Here is a 19,414-nt window from a genome sequence, read left to right as displayed (position 1 = left end):
TCGGTATGGATCTTTTGGAGTTTGGGAGTATCCGTGAACTGGCTCTGAACCACAGTAGCATGTCCTCGGGATGCCATCATCACCCTCTGGTGATGGTTCCCAGTCAATGGCTTCTGCATTCCACCGAGTAATCTCAGCTTCAGCCGCGTACATCTCACCTTCGGCTTCAAGGAGGGAGGTTAAGTCTGGAGAGTGTGAGGATGAAGAAGGCTGGCTGTAACTGTATCGTCCCATTATCGTTTATCTGCAACCAAAACAAGTAAACACTTAGTTAAGGACCAATAAAATCAACAGCAAAGAACGAGTAAGAACAATTTAAAAGCACAATAATCAAAAGCACATGAACGAGAAGGTAGCAAACCAACGACAAGGAACAAATACAATATCAAAAACAGTTAAGAAACGACAATCCATTGAAACCCGATACGGTTTCAATCCGTATAAGACACAGAGAGGAGATCCGAGACCGATACAAACCAAAAACGTTTCGAAACCCTATCTAAACCCCCAAAGAATCCCGAAATCGATTTATCCCCAAATATTTTTGAAACCCTAATTTGAAAATTTTCTCAAATCGGTCGAAATCCGAGAACCAAACCCTTAATACAGAACAAACAAGATGGAGAGTGATCTCTAATCGATAAATCTACGAGTTAAAGCTTCGATTTACCTTACACGAGCCGAGGAAGAGAGATCGAGCAAAATCGTCTCGAAATCGCCTTTCTCTCGAGAAGAAATTTTTTTTTTTTGGTTTGGCTCGAGAATTATTTTTTTTTCGACCCTACACAAACCAAAGACAAAATCGTCCCACTCACCACGTGACACGTTGCTAAGGATTAAATCCTTAAGTCCGCTGCGACGGACCAATCCTTCGTCGATTTATCGCTAATAATAGTATTTAATTACAATTATGCTTAAGGATTTGTCTTATGGACCGGGTGAAATCCGCCGTTGGACATGGTCTAAATCATTTTTGAAAAACAAGGGTCACTACTGTATAACACATTACATAACAATATATGGAAATTAAGACCCCATGAAAAAAACTTGCTGGGTCACGTAAGAGAAAGAAGATTGCCAGGCTTAGAGCATTCTTATTGGGGTTTTTTACTCCCAGGTTCTTAAAATACATGTATATGTATGTATCTATTATATAGGCGTATGTAATTGTGGGTTCTAAGCTTTACGGGAAACCCAATCGAAAGTTTCTTATTTAAAAATCTTTCGGTTGGATTTCCCGTAAAGCTTAGAACCCCACAATTATATACGTCTATATAATATATACATGTATTTTAAAAACTAGGGGTAAGAAACCCCAAAGATGCATTAAAGTCTCTTAGTGACCCATTCCACAAGTCATGAGCCTTACTCACACCCTACAATAGGGTATTATTCCAATACGGCCATAAATTACACTATTAAATAAATAAGAATCTAGAAGTAAGAAACCCCAAATAAGGTAGATCTTGCAATATACACCGGAGATGCATTAAAGTCTCTTAGTGACCCATTCCACAGGTCATGAGCCTCACTCACACCCTACAATAGGGTATTATTCCCATACGGCCATAAATTACACTATTAAATAAATAAATACCATTGTAGTCTAGGTCTCTGGATATACATATCATGCAGTTTATTCGCCTAAAAAAAGTCCGTACATATCAAAAAACACTGAACAAAATTAAAATAATTGTTTGCCGTATTGTCAAGAAAATCTGCTTGTTGCATCAATCTTGATTTCTTCTTCTAAATTATCTTGTTCACGTCCCTAAGTTTATTCTTATTTAATTTTCTAGTTATTATTAAACCTTTATAAGGTATAAGGTAGTGTGTCATGAAATCTATACTATTATTTCTGAAGTGATTTGGCTTATTTGTCATCTTTTTTATAATTTTAGTTAATTTACTTAGTTGTCATATTTTCCATGATTTTAGGATAAATCATTAGTTTAATTAATAGTATTATTAATTTTTATTTATTTTGATATCTATGTATTTATCATGATATTTAAAATCATGATAAACATGAACCTATTTTACCGATATATATGCTAATATTTTTTTAAAAATATATTTTAATATATAATAAACATGATATTTAGGACATTTAATTAATAAATAGATATTAATAATACATACCGATAGTATCATCATTACTTTTCTCTCATTTATAATTTTAATGACTAATATTATAGCTAAAGCTAATTTCTCTGATTTTTACTGAAAATATTGATCAAATACAAATTATTATAAAATTTATATATAACTATACTAATATATCTGAATTAATCAGTTTATTTAGTTAATTTACTTATTTTTCATCTTTTCCATAGTTATAGGATAAATTATTAGTTTAATTAATATTATTATTTAATTTATTTATTTTGATATCTATATGTTTATTAATTATTTATCATGATATTCAAAATAATTAATAAACATTAACATATTTTACCAATATATATATACTAATATTTTTTAAATATATATCTTAATATATAATTATCATGATATTTAAGAATTAATAAATAGATATTAACAATATATACCGATAATATCATTACTTTTCTCTCATTTTATAATATTAATGACTAATATTATAGCAAATTTCTATGATTTTTACTGAAAATATTGATCAAATACATATTATTATAAAATTTATATATAAGTATACTAATATATCTGAATTAATCGGTTTATTTTGTTTATTCGGTTTGATCCCTCAATATATTGAACCATATTCATGTACTGATGTTTTCTAAACATAACATCTTTGGTACTTCCAAATCCAGGCTATTTTCTCTATTTCGGTTTGGTTCGTTTTTGAATGATTTGGTTTTACCAGATTGAACAATCCTAAACTATTGTTATTTGCTAATGTTTTATATTTGTGGTTTTTTTATAATCCTTATAGTACCACATGATTTATTTTCGGTCCAAATACAATATGTGTTAATTTCACATACAAAATTTCATAATTTAGTTTTTTTTTTTTTTTTTTGATAATACAGGGGTTCCCCGCTTAGCGGGTCATTCCCCTGGGCCCGGTCAGGCAACGGTCTACTTCACCCGGGAGGGCTTTACATGGGCTGTATCAAACCCAATACCGCTTTGGTGTCCAGAAGAGGCAGGGTAGTTTCCGCATGGGAGGAATCGAACCCGGATGGTGGTTGCCACCACAGGCCCGTCCTGCCACTTGGACTACCTCGTCCGGACAATCATAATTTAGTTATTACAATAAAAAAGATTTTGATCCAAAATCTACATCACATAAATAAAAATATGAAACAAAATAATGCAATTTAATAAATTGATTAGCAATATGAATATTGAAATTTTATAATTTATAATAATTTAAAATTTGTATCTAATTTAATTATTATTATTTTATTAAAAAATTAGAATTAAAAATTGTTAGATGTATAGATATATTAGCATTAATATTTTTAATTAATGATTGTCTCGAATTAGACAAACATAGTGTAGTTTTTTTAATAAGTAATCAAAGTTTGACCACACTGCTAATTGAATTCATTTTTTATAAATATTTATTTTGTTTACATCTATTTTGACTATATCAGGATTTAAAACTTATATCTGCCTCAATAACATGCCAGGGAATAGGCATCTAGTGACTGTATTGAATGGTGAAGTCCCAATATTTTAAAAGCTCCGTAAATGTAAACACAATTCATGGTCAACTACAAGTACAAAAACAAGAACTTTTTATTATAGTGAAACAGCTGTTTTAGATAATAAAAAGAATAATTACAGCAAAACAGAAGCATCCTGTCCTAATAATACCTAAACGAAGTAAAATAAAAAGTTGTAACAAAAAGAGAGGAAACATATTAAAGACAACAAAAACGGCGTCGTTGGAGGGGAATATACCGAAACAGAAAATGGAATATGTCATTGGAGTTGCTTATAAAAGCTCGTTTCAAAACGCTTGCAATTTGTCCTTGTTCATCAACAGCTTCAACGCTCATTTCACTTCCTCTGCCTCTCTCTCTCTCTACATTTTCCCCAGAAATTAATTATCATTTCTCTCTACACTCTTCTGACATATACCTTAAACACTTGATCAGATCAGTTCTAACACACGTAAAAAGAAGATTGTTGTATATTCATGTAAGTCTTTCTTTTCATTTGTGTCTTTGGATGTTTATATATAATTTGGTAACTGTCTGGATGCAAAATGATGTTAGTTAGGAGTTAGGACGATATCGAATTGTGTTCTCCAATTTTCTTGGATCATTAGTTAGGATTATTCATCTTGAAAACGTATTTGTCTGATCTTATCTCCCCCTGAATAGAAAACATCTGTATGTTAAGTGCATGGATCCAATTATTCGCAAACAATTAGTAACGAAAATCATGTTACTATAATAAAAAAATAAATAAATATAATATCTTCAATTAAGTGTCTTCAATAAGAGGGAATACTATATTTAGTTTGATGACCAAGTGTGTCCGCAACTAAGACAAACCAACTTGCTGTCTTACTCTCACACAAGTGTGGGTACCGTGTTCAGATTCAGATGTCACAAGTCAACCTTTGTGGGTAACTATAGAGTAAAGACAGAATAGTAATCGTTGAAAATTCATATAAATATATATGGATCTCCCATTTCCTCGTTCACTTTTGAATAATCGGTGACGTCGGCGTAAAGACAAAACAATAGGAAATTATTTTATTTACTTTTTCGGAAAATTTTAGTCGAAAAATTAGGAATCAATTAACAAAATCTTTAAAAACTCTTGACATGACTTTTATCATCAATTCATCTTCTTATATGAATCATTGTTACTCAAAGTTGCTAATACTGAGTTCTTGATGAAATTACAGAGGTGAACAAGAATGGCAGGGGATCAGTTAAAAGTGTTGAATGCACTCGATGTAGCGAAGACGCAATGGTACCATTTTACAGCCATCATAATCGCCGGAATGGGATTCTTCACCGACGCTTACGATCTCTTCTGCATCTCTCTTGTCACCAAGCTCCTTGGCCGCATTTACTACCACGTTCCAGGCTCCGCAAAGCCAGGGACTCTCCCTCCCAACGTTGCTGCTGCCGTAAACGGTGTTGCCTTCTGTGGAACCCTAGCCGGTCAACTCTTTTTCGGGTGGCTTGGTGATAAGCTCGGGAGGAAGAAAGTTTATGGAATGACGTTGATGGTCATGGTCCTTTGCTCTGTCGCCTCTGGTCTCTCTTTCGGACACGAGCCAAAAACCGTGATGGCCACGCTATGTTTCTTTAGGTTTTGGCTAGGGTTTGGGATTGGTGGTGACTATCCTTTGTCCGCAACAATCATGTCTGAATACGCTAACAAAAAAACTCGTGGAGCGTTTGTTTCTGCCGTTTTCGCTATGCAAGGGTTTGGTATCATGGCTGGTGGCATCTTTGCTATAATTATCTCCTCTGCTTTTGAAGCTAAGTTCCCTGCCCCGGCCTATGCGGAAGATGCCTTGAGATCCACGATTCCTCAAGCAGATTTAGTATGGCGTATAATCTTGATGGTTGGTGCTATCCCTGCGGCCATGACGTATTACTCAAGGTCCAAGATGCCTGAAACCGCAAGATACACAGCTTTGGTTGCTAAGGACGCAAAGCTGGCTGCTTCAGACATGTCTAGGGTTCTGCAAGTGGAGATAGAGGCAGAACAGGAGAAAGTGGAAGAGATCTCAAATAATAAGTCCAAAGCCTTTTCCTTGTTTTCCAAGGAATTCATGAAACGCCATGGGCTTCATTTGCTAGGTACCACATCAACATGGTTCCTTCTCGACATCGCTTTCTACAGTCAAAACCTTTTCCAAAAGGATATTTTCAGCGCAATAGGGTGGATACCTCCGGCTCAAACTATGAACGCGATTCAAGAACTTTTCAAGATCGCACGCGCGCAGACTCTCATTGCCTTGTGTAGCACGGTACCTGGTTACTGGTTCACAGTTGCTTTTATAGACGTCATTGGAAGGTTTGCGATTCAGATGATGGGATTCTTCTTCATGACGGTGTTTATGTTTGCTTTGGCTATTCCATACAACCACTGGACTCACAAGGAGAACCGAATTGGATTCGTTATCATGTACTCTTTGACGTTCTTTTTCGCTAACTTTGGACCCAATGCTACAACCTTTGTTGTACCAGCGGAGATCTTCCCAGCCAGGTTCAGATCCACCTGCCATGGTATCTCTGCTGCATCAGGTAAACTAGGTGCGATGGTTGGTGCGTTTGGGTTCTTGTACTTGGCTCAAAGCCCTGACAAGAACAAGACAGACGCAGGATACCCTCCAGGTATTGGAGTCAGAAACTCGCTTCTCGTGTTAGGTGTGGTTAACTTCTTGGGCATCCTCTTCACTTTCTTGGTACCTGAATCTAAAGGGAAGTCGCTCGAGGAAATGTCCGGTGAAAATGAAGACAATGAGAACACAACAAGTGATAGTAGAACGGTCCCCATTGTGTAGTTTGATTTAATAAGTCTTTTTGTTTCTATTTTTCTCTTTATCTTTTTGTTTCTAGCAACTTAAGTTGTTCTTCGTTTGATATTTTGATGTTCTAACGCTATTGAAATCAAAATGTTTGTGTATCGATTTTAAAAGAAATGTTCTCCTTCATTGTTACTTTTTTTTATTAATGCAACAAGTGAGGTCGTTACTAAAATTTAGTGCTGAATAATAATTGCTGAATTAGTAGCTAAATTCTGAGCGGTGAGAGTTCATTGTTACAAACCTATGATTTATGAGTTACACATGGTGAATAAATTTTAATAATCCTTTCGGATTTTACATATGGATGAATTTTAATAATTCAAAATATCTTGTATATATTTTTTTACATGAATCAAACATTAATGATAAGATAACGCCGGAGCCACAACTTCTTGTGGTCCTCAATCTATTTATCAAGCTTTTCCTCTTAGGGGGATGCTCTAATTTGTACTCATATACTTGAATAAAGTCTAAACGTTTCAAAATCAACTCCAAAAAACTGGTTATAATCTCATGATGTGAAGGGTACTAAGATTGTATTCGTTTTCTCTTGCTATTAATGGTCTCCATGTGTGGATGCAGAGGATTAAACGCTTCATCTAACATCGTTATTCGTTTTCGCTTGCTATTATAGTGGTCTCCATGTGTGGATGCAGAGGCTTAAATGCTTCATCTAACAGACATATAATCTACATAATAATAGTGTGATTTAATTGATTAGACCTTGTGTAACTAGAAAAAGGATCCGTCCAATGTGAACGATGGACATAGAAGTCACCTCACAGGCAATAACATTTCAACACATCGACGTAATATGTCATACCAAAGACATCAACATTTAATTAGTCAACTCTGATATGGATAGAGTCAAGCCATCAATTTTAATATATTTCGTTTGTTGGTACTACTTGCTAACGTCTTAGAGCAGCATTGACGCATAGGGGAGAGAAGGTGGATTCTAATTTTTTTTTTATTATTACTTTTTTTGTTTTGTCTGATTAAAAAAAAAAAATTAAAAGTAAACCAATCGCGGGTCACCACGTGTTAGTGGGGCCCGCAAACAGTTAAAAAGCTTCACCAGAGTCGCCTCTTGCAGAAGAGGAAGAAGAGGTGAGTTTTCTGATTTTTGTGGGCCCTCCACCCCTTACAACTCTTTAAGAATCAGCGATAATGCTGCTCTTAGGTCCAAAGAAAATAAAAGAATACAATAATTTATAAATAGTTTTTTTGAACCAACTTTCTAAAATATTACTAATAATTTATAAGTAACGAGGAACTCAAAACATTTTTACTATTCTCAAAAATTTTCGCTTTGGGATCGTAATCATCGGTCGAACACAGGCACCCATAATCCATCATATCATCTAAAAATAAATATCGTTTTTGCACCATGCGAAGAAAGTAAGGCCTTGAAATCTTGTGTTTTTTACAACAAAAGTCATCATGAATTGAAGGGATAACATCTTGAAGTGTCATGGAAATTGAATGATAGTTGAGCAATCAGGTTGACAATTTTCCATCTTTAAGTCTGTAGCTAATTTAATGTGCTTATGTGATTTTTTCAATGTAGCATACGTACTATATTAGTTGTAAATTTGTTTACCATTTTTATGCGTTTTGCTATGTAATCGAAACGGATTAGCAGCAGATAGATATGCATTATTATTCCAATATGTTTCTAGGGTACCATAAACCAGCATTTTTATGGATCAAACATTTCAGTTTTGGTCTTCTTTAATAAAATAGATTATGAAATCAACTGGTGTAGATTTCATAATGTTTTCGCCAAATGAAAAAAAATTGTGTTTGTATATATAACTCCATCACGAAATTATTTCACGTGAAAGACATGTATATAGACTATAGAGCATTACTAAATAGTATTATTGTATTTTTTTTTAACACCATTGAATTATTTTATAAATCATTAAAAAAGAGGGTCATTATTGTATAAAATATTACTACATAAGTACATAATAATAATAGATGGAAATTAAGATGCCATGAAAAAAAAACTTGTTGGGTCACGGAAGAGAAAGAAGGTAGCTTGCTGGGCTAAAGCAACTAAGCAAGATACACTTGTATTTCTGGAAATGCATCAAAGTCTCTTACTTGTCAGATACGAAACATACCATTCCACAAGTCATGAGCCTTACAATAGGTGTTATTCCCATACGGCCTGGCCATACCCAAATAAGTACAGTTGACATTGTCGTATGTACTCAGTAGATATAGATATCATGCAGTTACTCTTCTTTCACTTTAAAAAAGTTTTGTACATATCAAAAATCACTATTTTTTTAAAAAAAATTGTTAAAATAACTTTTTGCCGTAAAATAACTGCTTGTTGTATCAATGTTGATTTCTTCGTCTAAATACTTTTGTTCACGTTCCTAAGTTTATTTTTATTCAAATTAAAAGTTATTATTACAACTTTATAAGATAGTGTGTCATCAAATTCTAATATTTTAAAATTAAATGATTGTCTCGAATTAGGCAAACATAGTGTAGTTTTTTATAAGTAACCAAAGTCTGACCACACTGCTAAATGCTAACTGAATTCATTTTGTTAGAATTTTTTAACCCCTATTTTGACTCTATTAGGATTTAAAACTTATATCTGCCTAAATAACATGCCAGGGAATAGGTATCTAGTGATTGTACTTAATGGTGAAGATCTCAATTAATATTATAAAAATACATCAAAACCTCTGTATCTAAGTACAGTTCATGGTCAATTACAAGTACAAAACAAGAACTTATTATTATAGTAAAACAGCTGTTTTTAGATAATAAAAGAATAATTACAGCAAAATAAAAGTTGTAATAAAAAGAGAGAAAAAATATTGAAGATAGTAAAACTGCGTCGCTAGAGGGAGAATATACCGAAACATAAAATGGAATATCTCTTATAGAGTCGCTTATAAATGGTCGTTTCAAAACGCTTGCACTTTGTCCTTGTTCATCAACAGCTTCGACGCTCATTTCACTTCCTCTCCTTCCATCTCTCTCTATTTTCCCCAGAAATAGAGGAAACTAGAGGACCTTTCTCTCTGCACTCTGCTGACATATCCTTAAACACTTGATCATATCATATCCCACACACATAACAAGAAGACTGTTATATATTCATGTACGTTTTTCTTTTCATTATGTTTTTGGATGTTTATACATAATTTGGCAATTGTATGGTTGCAGAATGCTGTTATTTTGTCCATTCTGCCTCTTCTATCTCGGTTAGGTATTTGTCAGTAGTGACTTTGGATCAATCTGAGCTTCATTTGTTTGTGATTCTCTTATTATTGCTTTAAAAAAAATTCAAATTATGTTTTCCAATTTTCTGGATCATTAATTAGGATTCGTTTTCTTGAAAACGTATTTGTTTGATCTTATCTCTTCCTTAATATAGACATTTTTTATAAGTGCATGAATCAGATGATTTAGAAGCACATAAATAACGAAAATTATGTTACTCTAATAAAAAGAAAATAAAAATATAATGTCTTCAATAAGAGGAAAAACTATACTCCGTATTTAATTTGAGGAGTAAGTGTATCCGCAATTAAGACAAAACAACTTGCTCTCTTACTCGTGAGAAATTTTGGTATCGTGTTCAGATTCAAATGTCACAAGTCAACCTTCGTGGGTGACTATAGAATAAAGATAATATAGTAATCGTTGAAAATTCATATAAATATATAGACCTCCCATTTCCTCGTTTACTTTAAAAGATTTGTTACGTACGAGTGAAGAAACCAAAATAATATAATCAATTATTAATTTATTTTGGAAAAGTCGAAAATCTTGGAATCAATTTTTTTAATACAATTTACATACTTAGTTACTTTCATTTCTGCATAATACGGTTTAATAATAAATAAAACACTTGACTTTTGTCATCCCTTCATTTTCTTTTATATTCTGTGAATGCTTATATGTTATTTTACATGTAGACTATGTAGTTTACTAATGGCTTTAGAATCGCCAGTTACCACCTTACTTCAGGCTTGATCAACATACATTACTCTCTTTTTTTTTCTAATATTAGGTCAACATACGTTATGGCTTGTGATTATGAGATAAACGAAAAATGAGAAATGAGAAATAAAACTCATATACTATAGTAATGATAACATGAAATTTCAAGTGGGGTTTAAATATTTAATTCTTTTTGCTTTTAAAATTGCCTAACTTGGTTCCAAGTTGGCCAACTGCTTTAATGTTTCTAACGAACTCTTTCTTAGTTCCAAGAGATAGTTTTTACTATTATTTGAAAATCTACGAGCAGTCGTTCTTATATGAATCATTGTTACTCAAAGTTGCTAATACTGAGTTCTTGATGAAATTACAGAGGTGAACAAGAATGGCAGGGGATCAGTTAAAAGTGTTGAATGCACTCGATGTAGCGAAGACGCAATGGTACCATTTTACAGCCATCATAATCGCCGGAATGGGATTCTTCACCGACGCTTACGATCTCTTCTGCATCTCTCTTGTCACCAAGCTCCTTGGCCGCATTTACTACCACGTTCCAGGCTCCGCAAAGCCAGGGACTCTCCCTCCCAACGTTGCTGCTGCCGTAAACGGTGTTGCCTTCTGTGGAACCCTAGCCGGTCAACTCTTTTTCGGGTGGCTTGGTGATAAGCTCGGGAGGAAGAAAGTTTATGGAATGACGTTGATGGTCATGGTCCTTTGCTCTGTCGCCTCTGGTCTCTCTTTCGGACACGAGCCAAAAACCGTGATGGCCACGCTATGTTTCTTTAGGTTTTGGCTAGGGTTTGGGATTGGTGGTGACTATCCTTTGTCCGCAACAATCATGTCTGAATACGCTAACAAAAAAACTCGTGGAGCGTTTGTTTCTGCCGTTTTCGCTATGCAAGGGTTTGGTATCATGGCTGGTGGCATCTTTGCTATAATTATCTCCTCTGCTTTTGAAGCTAAGTTCCCTGCCCCGGCCTATGCGGAAGATGCCTTGAGATCCACGATTCCTCAAGCAGATTTAGTATGGCGTATAATCTTGATGGTTGGTGCTATCCCTGCGGCCATGACGTATTACTCAAGGTCCAAGATGCCTGAAACCGCAAGATACACAGCTTTGGTTGCTAAGGACGCAAAGCTGGCTGCTTCAGACATGTCTAGGGTTCTGCAAGTGGAGATAGAGGCAGAACAGGAGAAAGTGGAAGAGATCTCAAATAATAAGTCCAAAGCCTTTTCCTTGTTTTCCAAGGAATTCATGAAACGCCATGGGCTTCATTTGCTAGGTACCACATCAACATGGTTCCTTCTCGACATCGCTTTCTACAGTCAAAACCTTTTCCAAAAGGATATTTTCAGCGCAATAGGGTGGATACCTCCGGCTCAAACTATGAACGCGATTCAAGAACTTTTCAAGATCGCACGCGCGCAGACTCTCATTGCCTTGTGTAGCACGGTACCTGGTTACTGGTTCACAGTTGCTTTTATAGACGTCATTGGAAGGTTTGCGATTCAGATGATGGGATTCTTCTTCATGACGGTGTTTATGTTTGCTTTGGCTATTCCATACAACCACTGGACTCACAAGGAGAACCGAATTGGATTCGTTATCATGTACTCTTTGACGTTCTTTTTCGCTAACTTTGGACCCAATGCTACAACCTTTGTTGTACCAGCGGAGATCTTCCCAGCCAGGTTCAGATCCACCTGCCATGGTATCTCTGCTGCATCAGGTAAACTAGGTGCGATGGTTGGTGCGTTTGGGTTCTTGTACTTGGCTCAAAGCCCTGACAAGAACAAGACAGACGCAGGATACCCTCCAGGTATTGGAGTCAGAAACTCGCTTCTCGTGTTAGGTGTGGTTAACTTCTTGGGCATCCTCTTCACTTTCTTGGTACCTGAATCTAAAGGGAAGTCGCTCGAGGAAATGTCCGGTGAAAATGAAGACAATGAGAACACAACAAGTGATAGTAGAACGGTCCCCATTGTGTAGTTTGATTTAATAAGTCTTTTTGTTTCTATCAACTTAAGTTTTTCTACGTTTGATATACGCTATTGAAATCAAAATGTTTGTGTATCGATTTTAAAAGAAGTGTTCTTCTTCATTGTTTTTGGATTAATGCAACAAGTGAGGTAGTTACTGAAATCCAGTGCCGAATAATAATTACTGAATTAGTAGTTAAATATTAGAATGGTGAATTCATTGTTACAAACCTATGATTTATGAGTTACACATGGTTAATAAGTTTTAGTAATCCTTTAGGATTTTTAGGGAAACATATATAATATCTATTGAAAATAAGGTGGACTGGTAGAAAATTGAAGCTGACTTTTAGTCTTTTACCATCACTTCAGTTATTTTCCGTCCATTTAAAAATGTTTGACATTGAACAATGTACAAGAGTATATATATACATGCCGTTAAAAAAAAATTAAAAATAAACTAATCGTAGGTCGCCATGTGTCAGTGGAGCCCATAAACAGTGGGAACAACCGTATACCGACGCTTACTACGCTTGTTCAAGCGCTGCTGCTTACTTTTTCCATTTTTTTTTTTTCAAAAAATGGTTAATCACCGGGATAAGCACCTTAGTTAATGGTGGTCTTCTAGAAAACCTAGCCTTGAGCATAAAGGTAAACTAACTTATTACATAATAATATTTCCTTTATGCTCTATACCTCCTTTTAAGATAAGTAGACGTACAACTTTACCATCACCTATTATTTATTTTCCTGTAATTTACTAATATTGGCTTCAAATATGCATGTTAATCTTTTAGAACAACTCGAATGATTGTTGGCTTCATTTTTATCTTCAAAAGTTCATTTTCTTCAAAATGAAAAAAAAAATGAAGCAACATTGACTCCAATAGTTTGCTTCATTTCTTTCTTATAAAAAGAATATTCCAAGTATATTTCATCTCCATTTTATCATTAATTATGAATAGACACCTTATACTTTTTTTATATTTACTTATTTTACCTAACTATTTTGTTTTAACAATAATCCAACATAATCATTATTTAATATAAATTTAATATTCTCATATAATGAATTTATTACATAACATGAATAAACAAACACAAAACATCATAATTTGTATAAAAACACGATATATAACTTTTTCTACAATTGATTAACAAAAGTATTTAGAGTAAGATATGAGCTTATTTATCTTTGATTCTTTTAAATCGAGTTAAAAAGTTCTTAAAACAAATATTCATATGTTTTTTAATATAAACATCTTATTAGATAAAAATAATAGTCGAAATTTTGAAATTAATTGGATTAAATTAAAGCATATAGTTTATTTTGGTAAAATATATGAATAAATAAAAGTTAAGGACCAATTTACAATAAAAAATTCACCTTAAAAAATGAAGATATGTACCGTAGATCTTCAAATTTGAAGCAACATTGTTCATTGCTTCATTTTGAAGCTAAAAATGAAGTAGGGTTGGAGCAAAATTTACTTTAAAATAAAGCAAAAAGTAAAAAACTAAGTGAGATTGGAGATAGTCTTCCAGGTTTGGTCAACATACTCTTATGGTTTGAAATCGTGAGATCAACTAAACTAGAAAACAACAATTTCTTATATAATATATTATATAATTATGTTACATGGAATTTCAAGTTGGAAGTCATAAGCCATACTATCACTTTACAATAGATATTCATTTCCCGTTTTCATGGTTTGTTATGTGAAAATTCCTCTTGAAAATATTTAGCAAAACTCTTTTATGTTTTTTTTTTTTTTTAACTTAACTCTTTTATGTTAGGATTGGGAAAGATCATTGTAATCTCTTTTTGGTTCAGTATGCAGTCTCTCTTCTATGTTGTAATCTTTTGGACTCAGTGAATGATTTTCTAGCGAAAAAATATATACACAGTAGAAATGGTAAAACTATCCTATTAAAAACCATTGACATTGTAGGCTATTTCTGTAGATATTTTCATCCTGCATTTTCTGTTTTTTTACTAAAACAAAGTTAGATACATATCTAATATTACTAAATTAAAAATATAATGGCATGAGATAACTTTTGGGAATAAATTGTCAACAAAATAACTGTTTGTTGTATCAATTTTCTTCTTCTAAATTCTTTTGTTCACGTCGTTAAATTTATTTTAATACAAATTATTACTAAAATTTCATAAAATAACGTATTAGTAATTTTTATGATATTTTTCTATTTCCAATCAAATGATGATAACATATTTGTCAAACAGAAGATTTTTAATTAGTAATCAAAGTTTGAACACACTCCTAATTGAATTCACGTATTATAATTATTGTTTTGTTTTAAAAGTGTACGACAGTCGACAGATTACTTACTTTATTAGTATTTGAAACCTATATCTGCCTAAACCGCAGGGCAGGTAGTCGGTATCTGGTGATTGTATTAAATAGTGAAGTTCCCAGAATTAAAATTTTGCGTTTTCCGAGCATTAAACTCCCCGTAACAGAAAACAAATCATGGTCAACTACGAGAAAAACACCAAGACCGTGTTATAATATTGGACCAGCTATGTTTTCGATGATAATATATAATCTCTACAGCAAAACAGAAGCAGCCTGTCCTAATTGAATATCTCATATATACTCGCTTATAAATGGCCGTTTCAAAACGGTTGCACTATATATCCTTGTTCATCGATCAGTAGCTTCAACGCCCATTTCACTTTCTTTGCCTCCATCTCTATCCCAGAGATCAGATCATTTCACACGTAGAAGAAGATTGTATATTAATGTAAGTCTTTTTGTTTTTCATTAATGTTTGTGGATGTTTATGTATAATTTGACAATCCATACTTTTTCTAAGGAGGAAAACTAATGTTAGTCAATCTGATTTGATTCTACTATTGCTCTTTTAATCAAGCTGTGTTTTCCGCTTTCTTGGATCATTATTACTATAAGTTCTCTTGTAGAGTTTTAGTTGGATCTTACCTCTCCCCTTCTAGAAATTTTTATTTTGTTTTGGATTAATTCATGGGAAATTAGGCCTTAATTCATATACATGTATAGACAGACCTACCACATCATCGTTTACTTTTTAAGATTTGGTTACGTGAAGGTAAAGAGCCATATCATCTTTTCCTGAAAAAATGTAGAGCATATAACTTATGAATTACACATCACTATATTCATGTCTGTATAATTGCTTAACAACAAAATTAGTTCAAAAAAATAATAGTAATTGCTTAACAAATCTTTATAAAATTAAAAACAATGGAGTTGTCTTTAGTACATGAAACTTTTTTTAGTAATATTTGAAAATATACGATCAGTCCATTATTTAGATGTTCGAGCTAATTAATATGCTACTAAAAAAATACCAATGTTGATTTTTTTTTTTTGATGAAATTACAGAAGTGAAGAAGAATGGCAGATAATCAGTTACAAGTTCTGAATGCACTTGACGTAGCCAAGACGCAATGGTACCATTTTACTGCGATTGTAATTGCTGGAATGGGATTCTTCACCGATGCATACGATCTCTTCTGCATCTCTCTTGTCACAAAGCTACTCGGCCGCATTTACTACCACGAAGAAGGCTCCCATAAGCCAGGGACTCTCCCTCCCAATGTTGCTGCTGCCACCAACGGTGTTGCCTTCTGTGGGACCCTTGCCGGTCAGCTATTTTTCGGGTGGCTTGGTGACAAGCTGGGGAGGAAGAAAGTGTATGGCATGACGTTGATGATCATGGTTCTTTGCTCCATAGCCTCTGGTCTCTCTTTTGGAGACAAGCCAAAAACCGTGATGGCCACGCTATGTTTCTTTAGGTTCTGGCTAGGGTTTGGGATTGGTGGTGACTATCCTTTGTCCGCAACGATCATGTCTGAATACGCTAACAAGAAGACACGTGGAGCGTTTATCTCAGCTGTTTTCGCAATGCAAGGGTTTGGGATCATGGCTGGTGGCATCTTTGCTATTATCATTTCCTCTGTGTTTGATGCTAAGTTCCCAGCGCCGGCCTATGCGGATGATGCCTTGGGATCCACGGTACCTCAAGCAGATTTTGTGTGGCGTATAATCCTGATGTTTGGTGCTATCCCTGCGTCGATGACGTATTACTCAAGGTCCAAGATGCCGGAAACCGCGAGATACACAGCTTTGGTTGCTAAAAATGCACAGCAAGCTGCTTCAGACATGTCTAGGGTTCTGCAAGTGGCGATAGAGCCGGAACAGATTTTGGAAGAGATTTCAACGGATAAGTCCAAATCCTTTTCCTTGTTTTCCAAACAATTCATGAAACGCCATGGACTTCACTTGCTAGGTACTACATCAACATGGTTCCTTCTCGACATCGCTTTCTACAGTCAAAACCTTTTCCAGAAGGATATTTTCAGCGCAATCGGGTGGATCCCTCCGGCTCAGACCATGAACGCGGTTCAAGAAGTTTTCAAGATTGCACGCGCTCAAACCCTCATCGCCTTGTGTAGCACGGTTCCTGGTTACTGGTTCACAGTTGTGTTCATTGACGTCATTGGAAGATTCGCCATTCAGCTGATGGGATTCTTTTTCATGACGGTCTTTATGTTTGCGTTGGCTATTCCGTACACTCACTGGACTCACAAGGACAACCGCATTGGATTCGTTATCATGTACTCCTTAACATTCTTTTTTGCTAACTTTGGACCCAATGCTACAACCTTTGTTGTACCAGCGGAGATCTTCCCAGCCAGGTTCAGATCCACCTGCCATGGTATCTCTGCTGCATCAGGTAAACTAGGTGCGATGGTTGGTGCGTTTGGGTTCTTGTACTTGGCTCAAAGCCCTGACAAGAACAAGACAGACGCAGGATACCCTCCAGGGATTGGGGTCAGGAACTCGCTTCTCGTGTTGGGTGTGATTAACTTCTTGGGTATTCTCTTCACTTTCTTGGTGCCTGAATCCAAAGGCAAATCGCTTGAAGAAATGTCTGGTGAAAATGAAAGCAATGAGCAGAACAACAACGATAGTAGAACTGTCGAAATGGTGTAGTTGATACAATATGTCCTTTTTTTTTTGTTCTTGTTTTTTTGGCAACTTAAGTTGTTCTTCGTGTGATATGTTGATGTTCAAATGCTATTGAAATCAAAATGTTCATGTATCGATTTCAGGTTAAATCTCTGAGTAAATGATATTTTTTGGTTTTGTTGATTTTTTATTTATTTATATAACTACGAATGTGAAATTGATAGATAGGGTATGAAAGGTGTCGTATTTCCTAACATTCCTAAAGAAAATTACCATTCACAAGAAATAAATTTTTTTTCTTATTCTTTACCATTTTTTTTTTTTAAAGAAATAAAGAACAAAGTTATTCATTGTTAAATATGAGATGAAACAACTATTTCTTTTAATTCTTCCAATTTTATTCATCCACATTATTTGTTTCATCTGGTCAACAATTGACATTTAAGCTCTTCAACCCAAATAAGAAGTAAGCTCACAAAGACATGAAGCTAGGCTTTAATGCAAGACTTATTCTTGGGTTCACCCATCCCCTATGTGAATTTCTAGGTTCACCAACCAATAGAATTGTATTATTTCATATTCGATATATTTAAAAAAAAACAAAATACTATCAAACTATATTATGTTTTTAAAATAAAAAAATAAAAAATAATTAATAAAAATACTAGCAGTTATAAAAAAAATATTTTTAACGTCGTTAGCAAAACATTAAATCCTAAACCCTAAATCCTAAACCCTTGGATAAATCCTAAACTCTAAATCAAAAACACTAAACACTAAAACACTCAAGGGTTTATGGTTTATGATTTAGGATTTAGGATTTAGTGTTTTAAGAGGTGATGTAGCTGTAGAATCCAAAATTTAGTTTAAAGATGTACATGTCAACCAATCACGCTTTCCTTTCTTTTAAAAAGGTACAACAAAAATATCTCTGAAAAATAATAAAAAAAAGGCTCTAGAGAACTTTATTTCTAGATCAAAAAATAGTACTTTACAAAATTACATCAGAAATAATTAGAGCAAATAAATCTACAGCTGCTATTCTAAAGCTAAAAAATGAAAGCCACAACACCTATCAATCACCCCTTAGTGTTTGGTATTTTTGATTTAGAGTTTATGATTATCCAAAAGTTTAGGGTTTATCCAAGGGTTTAGGATTTATCCAAGGGTGGAGGATTTACCCAAAGGTTGAGGATTTACCCAAGGGTTTAGGGTTTATCCAAAGGTTTAGCATTTAGGATTTAGGGTTTAGTTTTTTGCTGATGACTTTTAAAATATCTTTTAGGAATTTTTTTTTATAATTACTATTTTTTTTAATTTAAAAACATAATATAACTTGACAATAGTTTATTTCCTTTTTAGAAAAAATATCGAATGTAAAATAACGAAATTATATTAGTGGATGAACCCAAAAATAACTCTTAATGTAATAACCTTGCTTGCGATAAATAAAAAAAACATATAATCGTGAGAGTTAGAGACGTTTCGACATCTAATTTGGAACAATATAAAACAAAATGATAAAAAACCAAAAATAGACTAAAGATATTCACTACTTACTAGTGTTTAGTGTAGATTTTCTAGATATCTAATTTTACCATATTTAGAGAATTATGTTGCGGAATCAATAATTAGGGAATAAATAATCAAAAATTTGAGAGAAAGAAAATCTAAAAAGTTAAAAGCTAAAATAATTAAAAATACATATTTAGTGTTTAATGTTGTTCTTTAGAAGTCTTTTTTTTTTTGAAGTCAATGAACATTTTAAAAAGTTGTAGAGTACTCAACAATTAGAAAATAATTAAACAGGTTAAAAGAAAGTAAAAATAGACAAATTAGTGTTTAATGTAAATTTCTTTTATGCCTAATTTTGTTAAGTGAATATACATTTAGTTTTATATTGCGTCGTCAATAATTAGAAATAAACATGTTAATATGAAATATTTGAGATGAAAGCTAAAAAAACAAAAATAGATTAAAAATA

General features: G+C 33.7%; 3 protein-coding genes across 5 annotated transcripts; all 3 read left to right on the top strand.

Annotated features, from left to right (window-relative positions):
• Positions 1–3,953: 3,953 nt before the first annotated feature.
• LOC106342409 (inorganic phosphate transporter 1-4-like) lies at positions 3,954–12,587 on the top strand. Of its 2 annotated transcripts, XM_013781330.1 has the most exons (3): positions 3,954–4,134; positions 4,853–6,498; positions 12,491–12,587. In XM_013781330.1, exon 2 carries the CDS (start codon positions 4,865–4,867, stop codon positions 6,467–6,469), a length of 1,605 nt encoding a protein of 534 aa, XP_013636784.1. In that variant the 5' UTR covers positions 3,954–4,134; positions 4,853–4,864; the 3' UTR covers positions 6,470–6,498; positions 12,491–12,587. The 2 variants fall into 2 exon arrangements, with proteins under 2 accessions (XP_013636784.1, XP_013636783.1); XM_013781329.1 differs by lacking the exon at positions 12,491–12,587 and having other exon boundaries at positions 4,853–6,619.
• On the top strand, positions 9,520–12,573 carry LOC106342410 (inorganic phosphate transporter 1-4-like). Of its 2 annotated transcripts, none has more exons than XM_013781331.1 (2): positions 9,520–9,626; positions 10,845–12,573. In XM_013781331.1, the coding sequence occupies exon 2, from the start codon at positions 10,857–10,859 to the stop codon at positions 12,459–12,461; it is 1,605 nt and encodes a 534-aa protein (XP_013636785.1). In that variant the 5' UTR covers positions 9,520–9,626; positions 10,845–10,856; the 3' UTR covers positions 12,462–12,573. The 2 variants fall into 2 exon arrangements, with proteins under 2 accessions (XP_013636785.1, XP_013636786.1); XM_013781332.1 differs by lacking the exon at positions 9,520–9,626 and adding an exon at positions 10,689–10,714.
• A 2,460-nt stretch (positions 12,588–15,047) lies between the features above and the next one.
• Positions 15,048–17,454, top strand: LOC106340381 (inorganic phosphate transporter 1-4-like). The gene is made up of 2 exons (XM_013779262.1): positions 15,048–15,220; positions 15,841–17,454. The coding sequence occupies exon 2, from the start codon at positions 15,853–15,855 to the stop codon at positions 17,452–17,454; it is 1,602 nt and encodes a 533-aa protein (XP_013634716.1). The 5' UTR covers positions 15,048–15,220; positions 15,841–15,852.
• The last annotated feature ends 1,960 nt before the right edge of the window (positions 17,455–19,414 follow it).

Source organism: Brassica oleracea, chromosome C4 (genome assembly GCF_000695525.1).
Source record: "Brassica oleracea var. oleracea cultivar TO1000 chromosome C4, BOL, whole genome shotgun sequence".
NCBI classification, from domain to species: domain Eukaryota; kingdom Viridiplantae; phylum Streptophyta; class Magnoliopsida; order Brassicales; family Brassicaceae; genus Brassica; species Brassica oleracea.
Note: the sequence above shows the minus strand (reverse complement) of the source record. Positions and strands in the feature narration are given on the sequence as shown.

Coding starts and splice junctions, on each gene's coding strand:
- LOC106342409 (XM_013781330.1), top strand. CDS start 4,865: ATGGCAGGGGATCAGTTAAAAGTGTTGAATGCACTCGATGTAGCGAAG.
- LOC106342410 (XM_013781331.1), top strand. CDS start 10,857: ATGGCAGGGGATCAGTTAAAAGTGTTGAATGCACTCGATGTAGCGAAG.
- LOC106340381 (XM_013779262.1), top strand. CDS start 15,853: ATGGCAGATAATCAGTTACAAGTTCTGAATGCACTTGACGTAGCCAAG.